This window comes from Hippoglossus hippoglossus, chromosome 1 (genome assembly GCF_009819705.1).
Source record: "Hippoglossus hippoglossus isolate fHipHip1 chromosome 1, fHipHip1.pri, whole genome shotgun sequence".
Lineage (NCBI taxonomy): Eukaryota > Metazoa > Chordata > Actinopteri > Pleuronectiformes > Pleuronectidae > Hippoglossus > Hippoglossus hippoglossus.
Window position 1 is genome coordinate 2,007,570 of NC_047151.1, and position 20,921 is coordinate 2,028,490.

A 20,921-nucleotide genomic window follows, 5' to 3' on the forward strand; every position below is an offset into this window, starting at 1 on the left:
TCATAGTGCCAACATTCTTAAGTGTTATCGGAGGAAAAACATTCAACCTATTACGCAATCGTGTGCAACCTGACAAGCCAGGGGTCTTATGATGAAATAGTGACAATATTAGAAAAATCACTACTCCCCTAAGCCACTGATTATCGCTGAGAGGTTCAGATTCCATAAAAGGAACCAGGAAGAGGGTGAATCTGTTTCACAGTTCGTAGCTGCACTGAAACAGTTATCTGATGACACCATACGTGACAGATTGGTGTGTGGTCTACGCAGTGAGGCTATTTAGAAACGCTTACTTTCTGAAGCTAGCCTGAAACTGGAAAAGGCCATAGAGGTTAGTATGTCAGTGGAGATGGCTGCCCCAGAAGCACAGCAGCTAAGTGCATCAACCCAAGTCCATAAGTTGTCCTTTGAGTCCAAGAATAAGGCAGCAGCGATCTACCGTTGCGGGAAAATGGGGCACCAGGAATCCGAGTGTTGGTGTAAGGACTGTAAACTGTGAAAAGAAAGGCCATATTGAATGTGCCTGTAAAAATAAAAAGACTCAGACATACAAACAGCAAACTGAAATGAAGAAAAGTGGTTCCTACAGAAACAAGAAAAAACATGTGACTAAGATGGAGCACGAACAAGGAGTCTGATGATGAAGATACAGTGCATGTTTTATCTGTTATGGACAGTGATGATGAATACTGGGTTACCCCACTGCTTGAGAACAATACAGTGCGGATGCAGGTGGACACCGGTACTCGTGTATCCATTATATCAAAAGCTGTTTAAAAGGAGAAGCTGTGGCACCTTACTCTTCGAGTGACTAAGAACCTACACTGGTAAGCCTGTTCCAGTGTTAGGAGTCGTGGATGTGAACACAACAATCCGAAAAAGTCTCTTCCGCTGTAAATCATTCCGGATGGAGGACAGAAGTTTAGTAAGATAGATTTATGTCAGGCATATCTCCAGATGCATGTTGATCCAGAGTCACAGGAACTGTTGACCATAGTGACACACAAAGGTCTGTACAGGTACCAGAGACTCCCTTTTATTACAGGACCAGATGAGCAGTCACACTTAAAGAACCTGGATGCGACGCCACAAAGACTGGAGGTGTATGGTCTGAGAGTCCTGAAAGACAAATGTGAGTTTTTCCAGCCTCCTGTCGAGTACCTGGGGCACGTAATCGACAGCACGGGACTCCACAAGGCACTGTCAAAAGTGAGGGCTATTGTGGAGGCTCCATCCCCAAAGAATGTGAGTCAGTTGAGATCATTCCTTGGCTTGCTGACATACTATGCAAAGTTCGTGCCAAACGTGGCAAATAAGCTGAAACCACTGCATGAGCTTCTAAATAAAAACCAAGACATGGAAGTGGACGGACAAATGTGAGACAGCTTTCAAAAAAGTGAAGACAGCCCTTTTTCAATCTGAGGCCCTCACCCACTTTGACCCCACATTACCACTTCAGTTGGCATGTGACGCTTCACCGTATGGTATGGGTGCAGTAGTTTCACACATTATGCCATCAGGGGAAGAGAGACCAATTGCCTTTGCATCGAGGACATTGATCAAAGCAGAAGGCAATTACGAGTATAGGAAGTCAGACCAGCATTGGAATGCAGGTCTAAGACAAGCCTGGACCGGCTCTAACTATAAGCTTTATCGTAAAGGAAGGTTTTAAGCCTAGTCTTAAACGTACAGATGGTGTCTGCCTCCCGAACTGAAAGTGGGAGATGATTCCACAGGAGAGGAGCTTGATAATTTGATTTGTTTATTTATTTTGAATTGAATATATATATGTAGAAAAAAACAAAGAAAGAACAAAACAACAATAAATAATAAACAGGCTTTCAATGAGAAACATAAATTAACAAATGATGTCCGAAAAGGAGTAGAGAGAAGCAACGATGCTGTCCAGCCCTACCCCTAAGTTACATCAATAATTCAATTCATCACATAAATCCACCCTCCTCCCCAGTCATCCTCCCCCCAATTACACCATTGTGCTTTATGTACCAACTACATTGTCCCCTATAGTGTGAATAATAAGAAACCAATAACAGTATCGTGCTTAACGTGCTTTATATTCCCCTTTCTCATTACTGTACCTCGCAAAAAATATATATATACTTTTACATCATTTTAAAGTGTGTGATATTTTTACTATGTTGTGTATTCCACAAATTCAGCCCACACATTGATATGCACATGCTTTTAAGCGTGGTGCCAAAACAGTGTTGTTTAAAGTTTAATTTCCCTCTTAAGTTATGACCCCCCTCTAAATAGGTTGTTAGTGTGTTCCTGATTTCCAACATTGTGTACAATCCTCATGACTCTTTTTTCCTGTATGAATAATTGTTGCAGGGCGCTTTTGTAGGTGTTTCCCCATACCTCTACACAATAATTCAAATATGGTAATACCAGTGAACAGTACAGAGTATACAATGTTTTGTGGTCCAGTATGTCTGGCTTTGCTCATTTATATGTGATATGTAGTTTCCAGCAGACTTTGTTGTCAATTATCACACCCAGAAATGTATTTTTAGTCACCCTTTCAATGATGACATTACATTACATTACATTACATTTCATTTAGCTGACGCTTTTATCCAAAGCGACTTACAATAAGTGCATTCAACCATGAGGGTACAAACCCAGAACAACAAGAATCAAGAAAGTACAATTATCTTCAAGAAAGCCAAACTACAAAGTGCTAGAGTTTTTCTAAATGTTTTATTCAAGGTATAGTCGGAAGAGATGTGTTTTTAGTTTGTGGCGGAAGATATGTAGACTTTCTGCTGTCCTTGGGGAGCTCGCTCCACCATTTAGGAGCCAGGACAGCAAACAGTCGTGATTTTGTTGAGTGTTTAGCTCGCAGTGAGGGAGCAACAAGCTGATTGGCAGATGCAGAGCGGAGTGATCATTATAACTGACATCAGCTATAATGATTTGAACTTGTTGAATTGTTGTACGATTTCCAAACATCATAAGTTTGGTTTTGTTCTAATTTAATGATAATTTGTTTGAACCACTTCTTTAGTTTACCCATTTCTGATATGACCACCTCCAAAAGGTGCTGCACATTTTCTCCAGAGCAGAACATATATGTATCGTCTGCAAATAAAACAAACATCAATATTGTTGATTCTTTGCACATGTCGTTAATATATAATACACACAATTTTGGCCCTAGTACTGACCCCTGTGGGCCTCCACAAGTAATGTCCAACCAACCGACCAAGTTCCAATGTGGGGTCTGTGATTTTTCCGACAGTTCCGTGAAGGCAGCACTCCACCCTCTCGTCACTACGGTCTGTGAGGATTGTGAGGACGCTGCCGTGTCTTCACTTCACTGACACACTAACCTGCATCACTGCTACACAACCCAGACACACGAACCTGCATCACTGCTACACAACCCAGACACACGAACCTGCATCACTGCTACACAACCCACACTCACCCAGCACAGACGGACGGACTACAGAGGAGGTAAGAGGCTGAAGGCTTTCCCGGGGTGTGTGTGTGTGTGTGTTTGTGTGTTTGTGTGTGTGTGTGTGTGTTGGTTTCGTTGAATGTTTTCTTTACAAAACGCGACTTCAACGGAGACATGTTTTGTTCCGAAACGTCCACGGTATCAAACCGGTTGGACTCGTTTCCACGCAGAGTGGGTGTCTGCTGCGGGGACATTTCACTCATCCACCGGTTCACAAACAATCCGCCGCGGACCGATGAGCCTGATGGACCGAGCGGAGACGCCCTTAGCGGCCGCCGCCGTACCCCCGGGTCCCGCCGCCAGTGAGGGCTCGGCCCGGCCTGTCCTCCACCAACCTGCGCGCTCCCGCTAGGTTCTAATTATAGAGGAATGTTATTTTTTTTTTTGACGTGTTATTGTCCGTGCACGCGGCCACACCTCTCCGGTTTGTCTCACAGCAGCAGCGCGCGCCCGTGGAACCATGTCCACACATCATCACGACACGAGACAAAGGTGCAGCGGACCAGAGGCTCCAGCGGGTCCTCCGGGTCCTCATACCTCCATTCCCTGTCTTTCTCTTATCAAACCAGAGGGTCGGAGTACTGAGCGGTCCCCTCTCTAAGCGGGGCGGCTTTCAGGTACTGTCCGAAATATCAGCAGTAGTGGGAGCGTCTCCACATAATATCCTGCGTAGTGTAAGACCCAGTTCATCATATTATCATCTGTGTCCAGTGATTTAAAGGCTCAGCGTGTACCCGTCAGCCCACCCTCCCTTACCAAGCATGAAGGAGAACCTGTGGCAGCCTTTGATTATCATTAAAAACTGAAAAGGTGTTGAGTGTGTCTAGTTTGGACTACTGTCCGGCGGCCTTCATAGAGAGGAACTGCTCCCAATGTAAATATAAAGGGCTCATTTTAGGCTAATGAGAACAACAGTTCATACATTTGGATGTAGATACATGCTGGACAACATCAGGAGAAGACGTCCTCTTCTCACACAGGTTCTGGTCCAGGGTCTGGTCATCTCACGCCTAGACTACTGCAACTCCTTCCTGGCTGGTCTACCTGCTTGTGCTGTACGACCTCTGCAGCTCATCCAGAATGCAGCAGCTCACTCACTACACCGCTCCTCCACTCCCTTCACTGGTTACCAGTGGCTGCCCACATCCGTTTCAAAACACTAATACTTGCGTACTGTGCTGCGAATGTATCGGGTCCAGTCTACATCCAGGACATGGTCAAAGCTTACACCACAGCCCGTCCACTCCGCTCTGCTTCTGCCAATCGGCTTGCTGCTCCCTCACTGTGAGCTAAACACTCAACAAATCACGATTATTTGCTGTCCTGGCTCCTAAATGGTGGAATGAGCTCCCCAATGACATCAGGACAGCAGAAAGTCTATACATCATCCGCCACAAACTAAAAACACATCTCTTCCAACTATACCTTGAAAAAATTAAAGTAGCGCTTTAGTAGCACTTATATGGCACTCTGTAGTTTGGCTTTCTTGAAGAAGATTGTACTTTCTTGATTCTTGTTGTTCTGGGTTTGTACCCTCATGGTTGAATGCACTTATTGTAAGTTGCTTTGGATAAAAGCGTCAGCTAAATGAAATGTAATGTAATGTAATGATTATAAACGAATAAAAACATCATTATTATTTTATATTCCATTGCTGCTAATAGATCCCTTTCGCCTAAATCTTACAAACTGGACCTTTAATCACAACATAGATTTTAAATAAAGATGGACGACGCATCTCCACCATCATCCAGAAATGAAGCCAAAATGTCCCGATGCCATCTAGTGCATTTTTGAGTAAGAGTGCCCAGTAATGGAGCTGCAGTATCGAGGTCCCACAGATATACATGCTCTACCAATCAAACCAGCATTTATTTAACATGTAGTTTGATTGTTTTTAGTTTGGTCGGCTAACATGAGTTGCTTTCAAACATGCACTGAGCTACGGAAATCCTCTGGAGTAGGGCAGTATGTTAGAACGCAAATGTTGTAGTTAGAGAACGTCCAGTGGGCGTGTTTATGATGCTGATGATGATAAAAATTGGATGATTGACAGTTGAGACTGACTCATGATTGGTTGAGCGTGTGTACTGGTGGGACCTTGATACCGCTGCATCATCCCCTGATAGCTTCTGTGCAGACTGGTTCAAGATGCGGAAGATGGCAGCGTTATTGTGTGTGATATTTTGGTTTGATTTCTCATTCACGACCTTTTATATGGTTTGCTGCTCTTCATAGTGTCAAATGTAATGCTTCATTTAGAGGTGGAGAATATACAAAATCAGACCGATGTGTACGGTGTTAAACATACAACACACGTTGATCTGTGAAGGTCAGAAAATAATGTGCAGAGCCAGTTTAATTTTCCCACAGACTTAGGTGATATCTTAAAATAGTGTTTTGGCATATGATAATCTCCTTTCTATATGAGAAAGGAGATTATCAAATCCTCATTTTGAGAGGCTGAAACTGTAAATCGTTTGAGTTTTAGATGAATAAATAGTTAAAATGACTATTCAATTATCAAAATAGCTGCCATTAAATTTGTCACCTGATCAATTGATGAATTGTCTAATTATTGCAAAGCTCTATACAGAGGCAGCATAGCTTGAGAAATGTCATTGGTGCAGTTCTGCTAAATTAAGATGCAGCAAACCCTCAGAATAGAAACGGAGCAGCTGAAACGTTGACAGGTGCAGACTGAGAGCACACAGACCAGACTGATGGAAACCTCTTCAAAAAGTCAGATCGTTCTTTGGTTCAGGAACTTATTGAGAAGTGAGTAGTTGGTGGTTAGGGCTCAGGTTAGTTAGCAGGGACTTTTCTTTGGTTCTGAATTCAGCTCACCTCAACACTTTGTGTATAATGAAGACCATGTCTCTCCTGTCTTCATCATCAAACCAACTCAACACTTATGGTACCAAATTGTGTCTGTGGCACTGAGTGTCAAATACTGTCAATACCATAACCTGCCATGAAACATGTTGTCGGCCTTTTGTTGCTTTACTCCCTCATTTAAATCCTAATTAGAATTTGAAGACTGTGTTGTGATAAGAAACAAGTGAACTACATGGATTCCTTTTTAAGTTGAACAAGGCCAGGTAATATTGTGACATTAAAAACATCAGTGGTGTGTTGTGAAGGAAAATAACTTTTTATGACACTCACGAGGAAATGGTGTTGTATATATTAGGGTCGATTTTGGAGCCTACACTGGGTTGGTGTGTCCTCATGCACTCATTTAAATATTGGTACTAAAAGTCAAAGATCCCATTAGCAGTGGTGTCCAAAAAACCTCTGTCAGTTTTCAGTGACTGACTGCATAGGAGCGCGGTCTATGTCTTTGACCTTCTGCACTGGATGAATGAAACCGAACCTTTACAGGTTGACAGGTCCAGCTGTTAAGATTAAACAGCAGACAGTGTAGTGAAGCCTCACACAGATGTGATCGCTCATCACTTCTGTGAGTGTCGCGTGTCAATGTTTGAACAGAGCAGTTTATCAGTCGCCCCTTTACTATGGAGGTCCATGTCAGAGTAGATTGTGAGTAAGTAAACAGATTACTAACACTGTGTCCAAATGACACTGCCTCCTCCTGACTCCACTCTCTCCCTCTCACACGGACACACAGACACATGCACACACACCATACACACACACCAGCAGGGCCTGAGTAGATAGTTGACAACCTTCATTTTAAATGATCAACAGTCAGGTTAAATGGGGCAAAGATTCTAAAGCAGTTAAATGTCTCTCCTGAAGAAAAACACATGAACGCAAGAAACTTGCTAAATGGATTTGGTATACAGTGCTGAAGAATTTGCCAAAAGCTGTTAAGTCGCTCTTTTAGCTAATAAAACACTAAATTTCAAAGAAAAGAAGACACCAGTGGATCCTTGAGGCATTTTCATTTTAATCAGTGGTATCTTGAAGTCAAATAATATTTCCTTCTTCAACATATATAAAGTGTATCAACACAACCCATTTCAGAACAATGTATCTAGATTCAGTGAAATCGAAGACAATAACCAATAGTTACTATCGATCGCGCCCATGTTATAGCCATTTTCAGTTTACAACCAAGGTAGGTGATTAATAAGTTGTGGCTAAAGAATATTTGTAGCTTAAAGCCCTGATGAGTAGTTTTTTTAGCCATGTTAGCAGTGGGACGTCAGGGACAGAAAGTGTGCTCCAAATGACTGGTCATCCTCTGACATTTCATCTAGTGCCACTATGAGGATAACATTTCTGGTTTTATTGAAATGTCTCAATAAATGTTAAGGACATATCTGTAAAAGAAATCATCTGTCTGTCTGTCTACACTGATAGCATTATAGATTGAATCTCATGAACTCTTGTGTGTGTGCCTGCAGATGATGTGGACTGTTGTGATGCTGCTGGCCGCTGCCCTCAGTGTGGGTGAGTACTGTCTCATCATTCCTCTACTTACAAGACCAAAGTCAGCTACTGAGCAGTCCTCATTGCATTGCATGCAAAGACTTCTAAATTAACACAGACAGTGAGGGTAGGGATGCAGGTATATGAATTTGTGACATAGTTCTGCCCAGTTACACCTTCGGCTAGCTGCTAGATTGTTGGGGCTGCAAAATTTCAAAATACAAATAAAGCCAAACAGATACATTTGCTGTTTACTACATTCTCTCTTTATCTATCCATCCTTGCATTACCCTTTCTCAAAGAAAATTTCATTTACTTCATGCTCCTATTGTCTCTTGTGTCAGATGGAACATGAAGCGTTTTGATTACTCTTTGATTTATAATCTTAACAAAACCAATAACAAACACAAAGGAACATCATGCAAGAGTCTGTGATGAAAGTAGAAATGTGAGAAGCATTTAAACCGGCACATACCAAGTGCTAAATTGATTAACAAAGTCTTAAGACATGTTGTCTCTGGTTCTGTATATGCTGATTCACATGTTTAATACTAAAGTCTTCTGCAATGGTTTATTTGACATCCAGTAACTGAGATGAAGACGTTAGGTGTGTCTGTACACTATGACATCACTGGTCTTTCTTATAAAAGGCTTGTGAACTCGCCTCCATGTTACGTGGAACATGACTGTTGAGGCACTTTTTTCTTGAAAACTTCTCCTGATCTACTGTGGCTTGGATATTACATTGGGAAAAAAAATTCTATCAAATAAATAAATGGAAATGTTTAGGTGTTGTCTAGTGATAGGGTTTGATATTATAATTACTATTAAGGCTGAAATGGTGCCATCAGTATTGTTATGAATTGTACCTGTGGTTCTCTAAAAATGACAAAAGATGCACTTTATGGATTTATTTTTTAATAGGTGTTATTGCACTGCATATTGCAATTTTGTGTCACACATGTGAATTACAAAGCTGGAGGACACAAGTTCACCACTACAAAGGACTTAACCCCACATTTAAAAAAATCATGTTAGCACTCAGAAATTGTGCCTCATTGTCTCTCTCCTCTTGCTTTTGATTTAGAGTCCTATGGTGTCCATGACCATGAGAGTTTAGCCCACGGTCGCCAGCTGAAGATCTACCTGTCAAAGAGTTGTGAGAAGCTGGAGTTCACCCCAGCAGATGGTCCCAGCAGGACTTTGGTCTACTGGGAGAAAAGCAGATCCAGGTCAGAGCCAGTCAGGGACACCTGATACTTATGGACAGAATGGAGTGACACTGAGTCATTTCCATTGTTGTAACTTATGTATTTACATGTGGCTGTTGATGTCCTCACAGGACGACCAAAGGCAAGGTGTCTGGCACAGGGACTGATCGACGCTGGTACCTTGACAAGGTAACAGAAGATCATTTGTTTTATTTCTCTGGGAATACAACTGATTCTTAAATCAGGCAGAGTTATTTTTTCACAAGTTGTCAAAAACAAGACACTTAGAGTGTAGCCTGAGATGTTTGATGCTCACAATGTATTTACATGGTCTGTATGGTTTTATCAGGTGACTTATGACGACCAGGGGACATTCGTCCAGAGAGATTTTTGGCATAAAGAGATCTCCATTTTCAGAGTGGCCGTCACAAGTAAGTTACCCAAGCATTATATTATCCATGAATGCTAATAACCATTTGTTCTTTAAGAACTTTAAAGTATTTAAAGCCAGTGTAAAAGTTTTACTGGACACCAGCTAAAAGTCACAGTGGTAGATGTAGAAAAACAGTAGCACAAGAGGAGTCAGCCACCATGAGCTACTGGTCATTTCAGACATTTAATAATAACTAGTACAGTGTCTGTACTAAACCTGCTTGTTTGAAATGGGCTGGTTCTGCTGCTTTCTTTCTGAAACTGTAAAAGTGACCTGCAGTAATTGAGCCGTGACATAAAAACCTGCTGCTGGACCACCTACACCACCAACAATGGTGTGTCTGTGGTAAAATAATTACTTTTTACACTTATTTGAGTGAAGTGACTCTTTATTCCATCCAGGATATAATTTGTGTTAACCAGACTCCTCCATGCCTCCTTAAATGTCTGTCTGATGTCAAACATGATCTCAGGTGGTTGTGGCTCAGGGGGTAGAGCTAGTTGTTCACTTTTCTGATCGAGTTCAATCCCCAGCTCCTCCACTCCAAGACACTGAACCCTAAATTGCCCCTTATTGCCCACTGTATGAATGTGTGTGTGAATGGGTGAATGATACTTGTAGTGTAATTTGCTTTGAGTGGTTGTTAAGGGGAGAAAAGTGTACAAATCCATTTATCATTTTCATCCCTTATTCCAAATTGATATTCACTCACTCATTGTCCGCTAATATCAGACTACAGTTTGTTATACTTCAGCCTTATGCTTAAACTTTTTAATTGTTTTCCTCATCAATCTACACTCAATACCCCATAATGATAAAGCAAAAACGGAATTAGATATTTTAAAATTTGTATTCAACAGAAAAACTGTCACTTTGACAGTATTATTCTGGTTCTTTTCTCCGTTTTTTTGTTGTAGCACCTCTGGGTATATTTACAGCCTTCGTGGATATAAAAAAAGCTTTAGACACCTGGATTTAGGGATTTCTGCCATTCTCCTCTCAAGCTCAGCTCTGTCAGGTGTGAAGGGGACTGTTGGTGGGCAGCTGTTTTCAGGTCTCCCCAGAGATGTTCAGTTTGGTTCAAGCTGGGGCTGTTGCTGGGCCATGCAAGTACATTCACAGAGTTTTGCCTAAGCCACTCTTGTATCATCTTGGCTGTTTGTAGGGTCATTGTCAGTCAGAAGGTGAATCTCCGATTAAGAAGAGTGCCTCAGTGATGATGGTTCTTCTGGAAGTTTCTTCCCTCTCCACACACAATCTCTGGAGCTCAGCCACTGGACTGACAGTGACTACAGGCTTCTTGGTCTCCTTCGTTACTAAGGCCCTTCTCCTCATATTGCGCAGTTTGACAGTCAGCTCTAAGAAGAGTCCTGGGCCCTTACTTATCCAACAGTACATATTCATACCAAAAGTGAAAATGCAAACAATAGCCAAAAATGACATACGCCAAAAGATAATCATATTTATATAGCTGTGTTCATGCAATGTTCCCTTTATAAATCAGTCCACCTGGAAACGTGCGTACAAGGATCTGCCTCATGTCCCGCCCTCTACATGCCCACATTCAACCATAAATGGTGAATGCAAAGCACCTCATGAATGTCTAATGATCCTGCTGATCAATGGTTTCTTATGAATCATGTGATCAAGCGAGAAGAAGCGCAACTGTTCTTTCTCTGACATTGAGGAGCTTTACTCTAAGTTTTATATCTTTGATCATTGAACGTTCTTATGGAACAGTTATACTGCGGAAGTACAAATAACACTGCTGGTTTTAATGTTCATTATAAAGTGAATCAATAAACTGGCTTCAATTCACCACCTCACGTCTGCATTGCCACTCTCCCGTCTCCAAAATGTTCGTACACATGGGTCAGAGTTAAACTACAAGCGTGAACATTCTTCTATAAGTGTTTCTTTTTATAGCGCTCAGCTTTTGCGTGTGAAGTGGCGTTAGTATCTTTCAGATCTCATTTTGTCTGTGTGCAACAGTTATAAATGAGTCCCAGTTTCGAAATTCTACATTTTCTTTAAATTTGTCTCAGGCTAAAAGCAGAATTACAAATTACACAAAAAGAATCTTCCCTTTACTTTCCTCTCTGTCACTTTATTCTTCTCCTCTCTATTCTAGAAAGACAAAACTATTTGAAGTGTGTAGCGGGAGAGAGTCTCTACATCTCACTGGAGGGCATCGACTTGGCCGATGCTGATCTCGCCTTCTCTGGAGAGGATGCTAACATTACACTGGTAAGATGGATGGATGAGCAGAGGGATGGGATGTGGGGATGGGTTTTTAAAGGTGAAGAAATAGGGGGTTGCACTTGTCTCTATATTCCATATGTACTGGAAATATTCATATTTAGGTATTTGCACAGAGCTGAAGTGTTGAATGGGATAGTCCTGCAGACTCTTTTGCAGGAAGTGGATTGTATTTCTTCACTAAAGTAATTTAGTGCCAAACTCAAATGAAAAATGGAATAAATGAAGAGGATGAGTCATCCATTGTGAGGTTTGTTAACTGACCCCAAGGAACAATATTAATAATTCATACAGGAGTGGAGGTGGCACTTTTGGATTATATTTATGTTTGTGTCATTTTGTTAGTGCAAAACTGGAGCTGGTGATCTTGAGTGATGCTCCGACTGATGTTTGTCTCCCTCAGGTGCGTGATGGTGCTCCGGTGTCCCGTGACCTTCCAGATTACTGGGACCGGGTTCAGACCCACTCCATGAACATCGAGATCAAACATGTGAACTACAGTGATCAGGGACATTACTCTCTGAGAGACCGCAAAAGCCGACTGGTGTCTGTTACCAGGATGGACTTGACAGGTGGGCCCCCTCACTGGTCTGCAGTCAGTGAATTTGACCATGAGCGGGAAGAAAATTATAAGCACACAGAATACGACCAACCAGGCTTTAAGAACTGCCTTCCAATGTATTTTTAAAAACGGCTCTTTTTCATCCATAATTCTTATTGCAGCAGCTCAGACCTGCCGCTATAGGAAAGTAACGGGCATCAGATCAAACTATTCATTATTTATTAACATTGTTTAAAAAAATTCAGTCACAGACAGTTGAATTAGTTGCATCGGGTTCCTTGATAGTTTGTCAATGTGTCATTTTCCGCTGTTCATATTCACTGAACATCTGTTCCTGGGATTATTAGACTGACATTTCAGATAATGATGCAAAAAAGGAACACTGCATTAAAAACACAACAAGCCAACAGTCCTGGATCAATATCTGCAGCCACATCAAATTTCATGTTTCAGCATAAAGATACACATGTTGATATGTCAGTGCTGTCTCCATAGACATAATGTAGGAGTGAGTACAATCTGTGGCTGTGGCTAAGGAGGACTACTATCGCTGTCCAGATCAGTGGGTCAGACAGAGAGGTATTTTGTGCAGTCAGCTCGAGGCTACCTGTGACTTTAACTTGAGTCAAAACCTGGAAGTAGATCTGAGTTGAGTTTAGTCGTTTTGCAAGATAAGAGCAGCACTGCTATTTTGCTAAAGGTTAAGGTCTAAAATGGCAGGGTGGTAAAGTGGATGAGTTGGATGGAAGGTGAGGTCACAATGCTGTTGATGCAGTAGAAAAGGGGGGTGGCTAGAGAGAGAAGGAAGAGAGTCAGTAATGATGTTATAATGATGTTATACATTCATTGACAACTGTGTGAGATGGTGCAGAAAAATTGCAGGAAGACCATAACTGCTTGGGCCTGGGAGGACAGAGTTTTTACTGATTCTCTCCTGGGGAGGGGAGGGGGAGTCAATGATGAGGCAGTTGTAAGTTTTAGTTAGGGTGAGTGGCAGCAGATATTGGAAGTTTATTTATATAACAATAACAAAATGCCATTGAAACCCCCAATAATGGCAACGTAAGCTGGACACTGGTGTTTGGGGATGCTTCTGGTAGAAATAGAAACAGGGGGAGCTTGCTAAAATGAGTGGATACAACTAGAACCTGTTGTCAATATTGAAAACAGCAGCATGTTATCAAAATGCAATGAGAATAGTGGTGCGACAAGCAGACCAGTTTCTGATGAGTGAACTGAAACATAGAAAGTCCCCTATGCTGCTTTTCACTGTGATGATGCCACATAATCACACGTGACAGAAGCTTTATTACCTCCACCAAGGAGGTGATGCTTTTAATTTGCTCCTCACTTCCTTCACAGCATCATTAAAGATATGAGACAAACAACCTGCTCCTTTTCCACTGCAGACCGCCATGAGCACACAGAAGGAAACCCCCTTATGGCTCTGCTGTTACTGCTCGGTATCCCGGCTGGGATTTGCTGCTGCTGTCGTAAGAAGATTTTCAAGAAGAAAGGCTCGAATGCTGGGACTCTTCAGGTACTAACAGTCGACTCAGACAAGTAGGTCTCTGTCTGGAGTAACAGCGTTTTGCAGGTTTTATGCACTTTCAGTCAATGTATAAAGTCAATCCCTGGGGCAATTTAAATGTGACAGAACAGGATTTTGTAGGGATACTAGTTTGACCTGAAATTAGAATGCTCATTTAGCATTTCATAAGCTGCCATCTGCCTGAATTTACCATCAATCATTTTATTATCATGACTTTCTGCTGTGTTGCCTTGTGGGGATTGACGAGGTCAGAGATAAAAAAAACAACAGACATTAAAGCTGAATTCTCAGCAAAGTGAAATTTCAGTCCGTATAAATATCTTCTCTGGTTTGGTCAGTGTCTGTGAGTTAAACTATTGATTTTTTCCCCCCAAAAAAATATTGGTATTAACTATCAAATAGTAATCAAATCAAACAAAGCACAAAATCAAAGTAAAATTATGTGTCAGTCGTGTCATTGTCTTTCACTGTGAAAGTCAGGATGTAAAGAGCTGTAAACATTTAGACTTTAGATTTATATATATATGCAATATATATATTTGTAATTTATTTAAGATGTATGAGACTGTGCGCAATAATATTAAACACGTCCACTACTTCATATGTGAGGATTTGCTGTGTCAACCAAATATATTTGGGTTTTCTACTCTTGGTTGAAGGCTTTTTTACACTTTAAAGACAAGAGAGTAATTTTATTGGATAATCGAAAGACAATCAATTATTATTTATTGTAATTATTAGTCTTAGTCCTGACACAATCAGTTGCGTCATTGTCCGTGTCTCCTTTTTTCCAGATGACCCCAGATACATTCCATCCTCCTCCTGGTCCTGTTGGACCTTCTCCTCCGTACAGTGCTCCTGGACAACCAGGGCCGGTGAGATGATTCAAATCACTTTTATGTGGTCATGGATGTTGTTACAGCACAAACATGTCTTTATGTACATGTTGCAGTGTGTCATAATGTAGCCGTTCATCAGACGAGCAGTTCATATTTGGGGGTGGGTCTGTATCCTATCAGTTCATTGTTGATTTCCAAGGGGGCGGTATTAACAGTGGCAGAACAGAGCTACAACCCATCTGAGGAGCTGAATGTGCGATGTAGTGCAGAGCGACCAATGCAAACTGATCACAGCGTGCAGTTTGTTTAATACTGTCTGGATTACAGACCTCTGCACATTAGTGTCAGCCATGTCGTTAGTTAATGAAATTCTTTAGCAGTGCTGCTATTGGCTACTCCACCATCAGTCATTGTATCGAACCCGTCCCATTTTAGCAAAATGGTCGTGATTGGCCCAACCAGGCTCAGGACAGGTGGAAATGGGTCTGAATGGGAGGGGGGAGAGTGAAGAAGAACGAGCTCTGTGATTGGTCATGTGTCCAGGCTTGTGCCCAGTGTTAATAACAATAAAGTCGTAAGTTGTTGGTGCTTTGTTACTAAATTAACAAGTGTTCTTCTGTGTTTGCAGGCGTACTACCATGGCCCTAACCCCAGCATGGTAAATAACACGCATTTATTACATCACTGTAGTGATAAATAACTTCATGGTCAACAAGCCTCAGTATGACCTGGAAAATTACTGGTGAACTGACTGTGTAATGCATCTGTTCTTGTGTACACGTCTGTGTGTGTGGTTGTGTGCTCCTGAATAGGGTCCTACAGTCTATCCTCCGCCTCCAGTTGCTGGCCCAGGACAGTGGAACGGCCCCCCACCCTCACCTGTTAGTATCATGCTCCAAGCGTTCTTTCTTAAACATCGGTAGACTTGATGGGCCCAGCCTGGCCAGGCTCGTGCTCTGTGTTCCTCTGGACTCCTTATTTCCTGTGTGTCTCCCTCTACAGGGTTTTAACCCAGCTTACCCACCCCAGAACCCTGGCTATCCTGCTGGTCCAGTTATGGGCGTCCCTGCCCAGCCTCCATATTGGAATGGTCCACCACCAGGCCAGTATCCCCCCGGACCTGGAGCTCCAATGGTACAATCTTTAGCTTTGTGGAATGTCACAGAGGATGTCATCTTACTTGACATTTGACCTTTTGGCTGCATTACATCACCTATGCTGACCGTAAACTGCAGGAGTTTACAAAGTTCTGTGTGTTTTTGTAGAACCACACAAATGGTTTTAAATTATGTGTGAGTCAGTATAAGTGTTGAGAATAATAAGCAGAGATGTCCCAAAGCTGTTTTTTGATCCTTTATAATAGATATCTGCCAAGTCTGATCTGATATTATTGATCATATTTACATTCCCTGCTCAATAAGGAAGTATACAAATGATTTGAATTGCTGATATAACATAGAATTTGTAAAGCTAAGAACCATTTATTACTTTCCACGTTTTTTAATAATTTTGGAGCTCAGGTGTTTATACACAGACAACAAACAGACCAACATTCCTCTCCAAAGCTCCATAGCATTTTCTCTCTATGACCACTGTGGGTCTCCATCCATCTTTTTACTGAAAAACAAACAAACTGAAGAAACAATATTTGTAGCAAAATGAAATGAGTGAATCCAACCCCTGCATAAACAGACATTAACTTCTTTAAATCTTAATGCACTGCTACGTTTGACATGCAATAAACCAACCAGAGTGCTATCTCCCATTCCCTTTAAAAGTCAGGTGAGCTTTTACCTTGGTGGACTGATATTATAACCTGAACCTTTTTGACCCATTCGCCTGGCACAGTGACCTTTTTAAACTATCAGAAGTGGATTTGGACATATCCTAAATAACTTGAGCCGTAGCATTAAACACATTGCCCCAGTACCCATTAATTTGCATTATAATAAAGGGAGCTATAATGCTAGTACGAGCAGGTATATTAACTACTATTTCCTCTGCCTCATATGTTGTCATCTTTCATCATTTGTTTGTGAGCAAAATTACACAAAAACAACTGAATGAATTTCCCCAAAACTTGGTGGAAGGATGAGACATGGCCAAGGAAAAACTCATTAATTGCAATTCCAGATCAGAGGGCAGGTCCAGAATTATTTTCTTTCCAATTTCTTTTAGGTTGTGAGATAGAACGTTTTTCTGCATTTGTCTTGATACCTCAGAGAATAATTCATGGATCTTGATGAAAAAAGTCAGATCCCCTGTTTAGGGGACTGATATTTATTTAGTGTTTGCAATTTGGTGCAGATTCAACAAAAAATCTGGATCTAGTGAATTTGAATGTGGTTTCATGAGGAGACTGTTTGACCTTGGCGGTGGTATGAACTCCACTGAGTGACTTTCTAGATTCCATCTGAATCTGTATCAATACTCAGGTTTTAGAAGCTAATTATGAGTTTTTGGGGATAAATGCTGTTTTTAGTCAATTATTACTACATCCAGCCATCAAGTGGTTGCACACCGCTGTGTTTCAGAATGAGAATGAATTTAACAATTATTGTGATGCAGTTTTCAGTCTTCACTCTTAGGTCAGGACAGAGAGGTGTGAAAACAACCTTCAGCTTATCTGTGACCTGTAAACCTGCAAACATCACTTGTGTACAATCAGATTTAAGAATATGTCCATCAGTGAATGCAGCTCAGTGTGGAAATGACCCAGCAGCTCACCCTGCTACTGCTGCGTGATTCCCTGAATATGATAACAGTGTGTGTGTGTGTGTGTGTGTGTGCGTGTGTGTGTGTTTGCGGTGTGTATGTAGGGCTATGCTCCAGCTCCAGTCATGTATAGCGCTGCTCCACCAGCATCAGCCAGTGAACCTTTTAAAGAAGAGGTCAAGATGGAGAATATGGCTTCCTCACCTGCGGAACCGCTGCTGACTTTACCACCGGTAGGGTAGACACAGACACACACACAGACCTGATATTAACGTCCATCCTGAGTGATCTGATCACAAGTGGACAGCTCTAAGTGAGAACACACCTAAGACACATTGAGGACACATTTGAGGTCCGATCACTCAGACCACATTAGGAGGTGGCCACATTCTTTTATCAGTGGCATGAATGTGTCCCGGGCCACATCACATTGAGGGACCACCTTCTCTGCTTCAGTTTCATAATGAACCAGAAGCATTTTTTACAATTCTCAGTGTTTCACATACAGTGAATTATTTGTTGCCATAACCACAATATTAACAATCTGTCAGACATTGACTTTCTACTTTACATTCTGTTGTCCTGCTTTTCTGTGTTCTGTGTACAACTGCGCATGTATAAAAAAAAGCCACCATCTCCACTAATGATTGAACTCATTGATATTGGGGGACACTGTTAACGTATTTTATTATAGTCCTTTTATCACTTTTTTTTCTCAAACTTGTTCAATGTGTCAGTCAGTCACAGACCCCCCAAAAAACTTTAACCAACTCTGTTCAGAATGTCCCGAGAACTAAGAGATACTGAGGATGACACAGCTCTGCCTGTGTTAAAAAGAAATAAAGCATCAATTTTAATGATAAATTCCTTCTAATATAACAACACTGTCAAACTGATAAGATACTAGTCACTCACAGACAGTATATTTATTTTGTTGTCAGACGATAGCTGATCATAAATCTGTACTGTCTACGTGAAAGAACTTAACCATGTATGTCATGTCTGTGTATTTCTCCGCACTGACTCAATTCGTCACACGAGTGTATAGTGTGTCTGGGGAGAGCTTTCAGTGATCTGGAGGTAGGGCAGGAAAGTTAGTTTAGTCTTCAATCAAAGAGCAAACACATGGTGGGCTGGTGCATTTGTTGACAAATGAAAGGCCAGGACCCCCTGATGGGTTGTAAGACACCAAGAGGGGTCCTGAAATATATGTAGTATTAAGTATAAAAAAGATTAGAACAAGCATATGTAGACACATTTGTTATAAAAAAATAAAAAACAGCAGTTAAATTTAAAATAAATTCATGAAAATTGACATACTTCATCAGCCTTCTGATTTTCTTTGTTCCCACATGACTGCTAAGGTGGTTATGACAGGTTAGCGACAGCATCAGTTGCAAAATGTCAGTTAACAGCACCACAGGAAATTACTGTGACATTACTTTTTTTATTTGATCTAGCTCAAATCAGTATTCTTTGTGCGTTTCAGTTTTTTTTTTGTGGGTCTGGGGCTGAAAAGTTTGGGGAACACCTCATCTAGTGGTTAATACACAGACAATATAAGCTGGTTCAATGTCAGTGGGTGCCTCATCAGTTCTTGTCCCTAGCTCTATTGTGACCTATCTAAAAATCTATTAGAAAGAGAAAGTTTGAAATGTCCGATATGATTGTGGAAACGTGTATTTTTTTTTCCACCCCCCAGGCTGAAGCATCCTGTCCTGTGGCTCCTGTGCACCCCTCCTCCACCAACACCCTCAGCTCCTCCGATGCCCAGAAGTTCCAGATCAGTGGAACCGATAGCTCCACCAACTTCCTGTAGGAAAGCTGAATCCTGAAGCAGCTTCCTTACTTTGATGTTACAGTGCCCCCTCACCATTTTGCATCCCTCTGTCAAAGCATTCAAATCAGGGATGCAAAATGGTGCCGCTGGAAACAAAAGGAAAGCATCGATTCTGTTCTTTGCCTCCTTGCCTTGATCAGAATTAATTCCCCCAACTGAGTGAAAATGAAGAGTTATTAGGCTGCAGTATTAAATCTGCTGCAAGAGTCTCAGCCAGCAGTGTTACAGCTTTTAACATGTAGGAGTTAGTTATTCGGAGATCAGAGTTCCAGACAGAAAGTGTTTTCACTTCACCAAAAGTTTAAGAGATGTCACTAACATTACTAACATGTTTTCTATCTACATTTTCAAGATTCAAGATTCAAGAGTTTATTGTCATATGCACAATGATAATATTAAGCAGTTGCTTGCAATGAAATGCTTGGGTCACATGCTCTCTTATAACAATGCTCAATCAAAATTTAAAATTTAAAATAAAATATACATATCTAAAATATATATATACACCTAAAGAAAAACAAGGAGGAAGAAGAGCCGCTGTCTGGCCGTCTTCCTGATGGAGTCTGTGTGGTGGGTCCAGGTCAGGTCATCACTGATGTGGACCCCGAGGAACCTGAAGCTGCTGACTCGCTCCACCGTAGTCCCGTTGATGGAGAGGGGGGCGTGTTCTACTCCTTGTCTCTTCCTGTAGTCCACGATCAGCTCCTTTGTTTTGCTGACGTTGAGATGGAGGCTGTTGTCCTGACACCAACATGTCAGGGCTCTGACCTCCTCTCTGTAGGCCTTCTCATCGTCGCCGGTGATCGGCATATGACGGTCGTGTCATCAGCAAACTTAACGATGGTGTTGGTGTCATGCGTGAACAGGGAGTACTGAGTTTGGTCATGTAGATATCTTCCTTTTTTTTGTATATCTGATTAGCGAGAGTTGACTTTTGATTTAACTTGTTAGGAAACCAGAAAACACAATTGAGATTTACTCAAAAGTCAGAGGCTAGGAATAGCAAAAGGAAACCAGGACCCTGTGTCAAAAAAGACTGAAAGGCTGAAAATCACTCTGCAGTAGCAGCTAACACATCTTAGATGAGAGGTTTCACTGACTGAGAGATATGGACCCTGAGGTGTGTTCACACTTAACACTGAGGAAGTGTTTGTATGAGCCACAAACAGCCCAGTGGATCTGACCAGAAGCTAGCAACAGGCTAGCTGGGTTGTGTGTATCCCAGAGTCACACAAAGTCTGTCTGTTGTTCCATCTGCTCTGTGTGGTGTCGCTCCACATTCAGTCTGAACACACATCCATGACCTGGTCATTGAAGGACCAGACGTACAACACAAAGAATGTGTTGTAACACAATGGGAGCAGTACAATTGCTCCCCTCTCTCCAGGGTCTGTTATGTTGCAGGATGTCAGTTTTTTTTTTTCTTTTTCTAATGCAGTTTACTTGTGCATTGAATGACTGGTCAGCTAACATTGGCTGACCGTCAGTGATTTTTGTTGTTGGTAAAATATAAACCAGGTCCGGGACAGATCAGTGTGTGAACAGGACCAGCGGCCCCGCAGGTGCACTGTACCTGGTGTCAGGTTTTCTGTTTTCGTGAAACTTACGGATTGAATTAGTAAAAC

The 20,921-nt window shown here is 41.6% G+C and overlaps 1 protein-coding gene across 1 annotated transcript; it reads left to right on the forward strand.

The window, feature by feature from the left end:
- The first annotated feature begins 669 nt into the window (after positions 1-669).
- Positions 670-19,644, forward strand: wu:fc21g02. Its single transcript, XM_034601259.1, has 16 exons — positions 670-742; positions 1,046-1,245; positions 3,280-3,483; positions 7,861-7,906; positions 8,973-9,117; positions 9,228-9,285; positions 9,446-9,527; positions 11,661-11,776; positions 12,192-12,360; positions 13,760-13,890; positions 14,697-14,777; positions 15,370-15,399; positions 15,554-15,622; positions 15,744-15,875; positions 17,561-17,689; positions 19,159-19,644. Exons 1-16 carry the CDS (start codon positions 670-672, stop codon positions 19,273-19,275), a joined length of 1,782 nt encoding a protein of 593 aa, XP_034457150.1. The 3' UTR covers positions 19,276-19,644.
- The last annotated feature ends 1,277 nt before the right edge of the window (positions 19,645-20,921 follow it).